The 4,679-nt window shown below is 47.5% G+C and overlaps 1 protein-coding gene across 1 annotated transcript in view; it reads left to right on the top strand.

The window, feature by feature from the left end:
• Positions 1 to 4,679, top strand: part of GOLGB1 (golgin B1) — a 36,287-nt gene that overhangs the window by 13,698 nt on the left and 17,910 nt on the right. The window contains exons 12-13 of the mRNA XM_010134763.1: positions 1 to 30; positions 3,630 to 4,678. The exon at positions 1 to 30 is cut by the window's left edge and continues 3 nt beyond it. Of these exons, the coding sequence (XP_010133065.1) occupies positions 1 to 30; positions 3,630 to 4,678 (1,079 nt within the window). The remainder of the gene's footprint in view (positions 31 to 3,629; position 4,679) is intronic.

Here is a 4,679-nt window from a genome sequence, read left to right as displayed (position 1 = left end):
GCTGTGATGGTTGCAGAAAATGCAAAGCAGGTAATGATTAAGCAGCTGAATTAAGCTGAAACTAAAATAGGTCAAGGACTGGCCTTACAATAGCTAAGCTGTGGTGGCCCTTTTTAACAATCCTCTTTGGGAGGCTGTTACTAACGGGATTAATGCTGAAAGACAGAAATAGCTTCCAAATACTGCTTGTACTGCCTTCCCATCAGACTCCTTCCCTTTGCTGCCTGTGTGCCATTCTGGCTCTTCATCCACCCAGTCCACGTTCATGCTGCTTTCTGCCACTCATCAGTTAGTTCTTCAGCAGAAGCTCAGGCTAAACCGAGGCAAGTCTCAGGAAATCGAAAAGCTCAGCAGTTATTACAGGATGCCTTTAAAACCAGCCCAGTCCATTCCACTGCCCTGATGGGGAGCTGGGGGATGACATCAGGAAGCCCAGTTCTCCTTGTTACTGGGGCACCAGTAGACTCTGTCCTTGTGCTCCTCCCGTGTGACCAGCGGCAGGTACAAGCCCCGTCAGAAGGGTGCAGGATCAGATCCCTGCTGCTTTCCCCTCAGGCGGTGAGGTGACGGGGAGGACTGCCTCTGCCCACCTCTACACACACGCGGGCTTTTCCAGGGCAGTCCGAGCCTTCCAGCTCCGTTCTTTAGAGACAGTGGAGACAGCAGGTTCTTTAGCATATGATTCACCTGGCCCAAGGTGGATGTTGAAACTGTGTCCGTGATTCCAACTCTGGAATTGTCCATGTCAATGTCTTAATTATAGAAAGTCCAGCTAAATAACTTGCCTGTAAGTGTCCGCACATGGACAGCTGCATTCTGCCATTTGACGTCTGACCCGTGGCTTCAGGCCAAGAGATGCGTGAAGCCAGCCCCAGCTCGGGTCCGGATCCTGTGCGCGGGTCGTTGGGATGCATGGCCTATGCCCCGTTTGGGGCTCGGTGCAGGCAGAGGCAAGGCGCTCCAGAACCGCAGGCTGGCGATCGTTCCCCTCTGACGGTGTGACTGGCAGTGCCCAGTACTTGCCCTCTGGGGAGTTACAGCAGACGGTAATTCAGAACTCCGCTTTGTGTTTCAGTCTTTCCGTTGTCGGGATGGGCGTTTAACTTGCTTTTTTGGGGGGGGGAAGGGAGTAGTTTTTTATAAAGGCGCTTTACTTAGTCGTGACTCCAGTCTCTCTGTGCTCGAGTTCAGGCCTTTTCCCACAGAAGTCCTAACGGTGCCAGTTGTTTGTTGTGGTGAAAGACGGTGTGTGTTGGGAACCAGCCAGAAATAGTGTTGTTCATTTTAGGTGCGTGTTAACCCCTAGTGAACTTCTCAGAATGAAGAAATCAGTGGGTGGAATCTTAGTTCTTGTATGGGTGTCAGCAGCAAGCTAACCAATTTCCTGGGCTTTTTTCAGCATCTTTGTGTGGGAAAAAAGAGTCTGTGCCTGCAAAACAGCAACATCTCCTCTCTCTTTCCAGTGTGTTCCCTCTTCAGCAGTCAGGCTCTGCCCTGTCTGACAGAGAAGCGGGAGACACAGAGCAGTTAACAGACTGCTGCGGGGTGGGTGCTCTGTCCGTGCGGTGGAGCCTAGTGGAGCTTCCCTGGGAAGATGTGCAGGTTCTTTATCTGCTGGACTAGTGAGGCATACAGTGACAAACGCACGGCTTTGCACCTTCTCTGCTTGGGTGGCTCCGTGAAAGGTTATAGATCTGTAGTTAGTCCCTCTGAAGCACAAAGATGGAAGAGGAAGCATCTCAAGGTGGGAAGGAAGTTACTAGAATCATTTAATTCACTGATATCCTAATCGCCTCTTGCTTCACATTTCAACTAATCTGCCTTTTTAAAATTAATTTTCATTAGGCATCAGAGTTGCCTCTAAACTTAGGACTGATAGTTTTTACTTAAAGCTTGGTAGAGCAGCAGGCAGCTACAATAGTTGTCTTCTCATGCAAAGACTGTGGCTCAAAACTCTTTTTTCTTCAACCAATAGACCAAGAACATTGAACCTGAGGTGGAATTGCAAGAGTTGCAGACTCTGGAAGCTCCAGCCTCTGATGCAGACTGCTCTGCTGCTTCTACAGGTGAGGCCACGCACTAAGTCATGTAACAAGAAAACTGTGGAAATCTGAGAAGATTCTGGGACAAATCTAAGGTGATTTGGAAAGAGGAGCTTTGAGGTCAGATTCTGAAGATGTTCTGGAGATAGAAAAGATGCACATGAGGTAGAAGAGAATATTCCAATGTGGGTTGGATAGGGTATGTCAGAGGAGAAAGAAGTGGCTCCTAAGAAGAGAAAGAGGGAAGGGTTTGAAGGAGGGTGTGTTTGTCAGCACAAGGGCTGATGTGTAAGACAAAGAGAGTTAAGATGAAGACTTGGGTTCCTCTCTGCAAGCTAGTGAGTTTCTTTTTGTGTGTGGAATTACCACCGCACCTGCCCCCAAATGTTAACAAAACCCAAGCCAAGCCAAAACAACCCACTACTCAGTTCGCTTGTCTCTGCCTCTTCATTCTTCTGTAAGGATCAGATACAGTGTGGATAAGGATGCTGTCAGCACGCACCAAACGCAGGAGCCTTTGCGTGGGCAGAGCTGCTGGGGATGTCTGGGGGCAATGCATAGGCCTAAACTTCTTTTTTTTTTCCTGTCTTTCTCGCCTTGGAAACCAGAGGAGCTCCAGTCCCACACATTCTCTCTCCACTTACCCACTGACTTTACGCACAGCTCGTTATGCTGATGGTGACAAGTGTCCCTTTTATCCCTAGGTGTGTCAGGAGAGCTGGTGACTTCTGAAGTGCAGAAGCCTTTTGAGGACACTTTGGTGCTCCCCAAGGTACAGATTTAGTCCAGAACTTTTTTCCTCTCAGTATTGTATGTGGATATGAAAACTTTATTTTAAAAGCCCCATAGAATTGTGTTTTAACAACCCGTAGCTTGAAGCAGTTGTTGCTACACTGCAGCAGGCTATGGTGCCCCAAACTGTACTCCCCAAACTGAGACTGTCCAGCCTTTAAAGCACAAGATGTTGACTTACTGGTGGGTTGCTGATTCGTGCTTTCTGGGAAGGGTTTGTGACAGCTTTTCTGTTGTAATCTGTTTTGGGGGATAGGAGGAAGCCTTAAGGTAGTTTTTTTGGAAAAAGCCAAGCAGTTTGGTCCAGATGCTTTGTCTAGTGCTCTCGCTTTGGAGGTGGACACAGGCTAGAATATGGGCTTCCACACTGTTTCTTTGCTCTGTTAAATGGGCAGGTGGAATAGGGGACAAAACCTCCTTGTTCAGAGACTGTGGATAGGATGCCAGGAAAACGTGTCTAGCTTAGTACACCGGAGGGCTTGCGCGGATCCCAGGAGAACCACAGCACTCCCGAATCATTCTGTCCTGTGATCAAGAGAGAATGGGAAATAAGGGGATAGGAAGTTACGTTTATGGTCTAATTCTAAAGCCGGAATCTTTATGCTGCAACTTCAGAAACTGAAATGAGTAGCGATGACCTGAGGAGTCCTCCTGTTCTAGTGAGGCTTCTGTTCACTGCAATAGCCGGCTCAAGAACGGGTATCCTGGGACTACAAAATGTGGATAGCAGGTACTTCCAACAGTGACCCTTTCACAGGACTGAAAGGAAAATTGAAACCTGTAATTTTCTTTTAGGTAAGAACAGACAGATTCCTCAGTGGAAGTGAGCAGTTTCCTGATGAAAGTTGGCCGCCTGGAATTCTAGAATATCTTGCTGCAGAGAAACAGAGAGAGCTGTCACTTCTGCTGCTAGAACTGAAAGAAGCCCAAGAAGAAATAACTTTTCTGAAAAGTCAGCTCAAGGGCCCAACCAGCCAAACTTCTGCAGGTAACCAAACGGGAGAAGCAGCTGACCAGCTGGAAGGTAATTCCCAGATCCTGCTCCTAGAGAGGGAAGAGCAAAAGGCTTCAGATACACAAAACGAGTGGGGCAGTAGCACTGTCCCCTGCAGAGGGGAGATGGGGGCAATGCAAGAAGCCTCTACAGCAGATCCAGAGCCTGGCACCTCTCAGTCTCAAGAACAAATAAAGTTACAAAACCAAATTGCAGAGCTGCAAGTAATTCTGCAGAAAGCAGAAGAATCCTATAAGAAAGATCTCGGAGAAAAAGGTGCAGAAATAAATAGGCTAAACCAGCTAGCTGAGGAATACAGAAAAAAAATAGAGGATTCTGACAGTGCGTTTTGTGTTTTGCCTGAAGAACGAGATCAGCTCTTGTGTCAGATGAAGGAACTTTCTACCGTAACAGAACTGAAAGAGCAAGTGAAGCAACTTGAGGAAAACCTGGCTCTTTCCGAAAAGCAGAGGCTGTCAGACAGTCGAAGCAGTCTTCTGAGAGAACAAATCCAGAGCCTTAAAAATGAATTTAAATCCAAGGAGATAAAAATTGAAGCCTTGCAAAAAGACTTGGATGGAGCACAACTTCAGCTTTCTGACCAGGACGTGGAACTAAAAGATCTGAGAAGCCAGATTGAGAAGAAGGAATGCGCAGTACTTGATCTAGAACAACTTTTGAGGAAGAATACAGCTGAGATAGAAGAGCTCTCCCAAAAGCTGGCCTCAAAGGGACGTGAAGCAGCAAGTCTAGAACAGCTTGTTGCTGAACACACCAGGACTATAGAGAGCCTGCAACAAACTTTGCTGGAGAAAGACCAGCAGATGACAGAGATCAGCGCCAGCATGTCT

The sequence above is a fragment of the Buceros rhinoceros genome, unplaced genomic scaffold (assembly GCF_000710305.1).
Source record: "Buceros rhinoceros silvestris isolate BGI_N320 unplaced genomic scaffold, ASM71030v1 scaffold23084, whole genome shotgun sequence".
NCBI classification, from domain to species: Eukaryota; Metazoa; Chordata; class Aves; order Bucerotiformes; family Bucerotidae; genus Buceros; species Buceros rhinoceros.
This window is presented reverse-complemented; position numbering and strand designations above follow the sequence as displayed.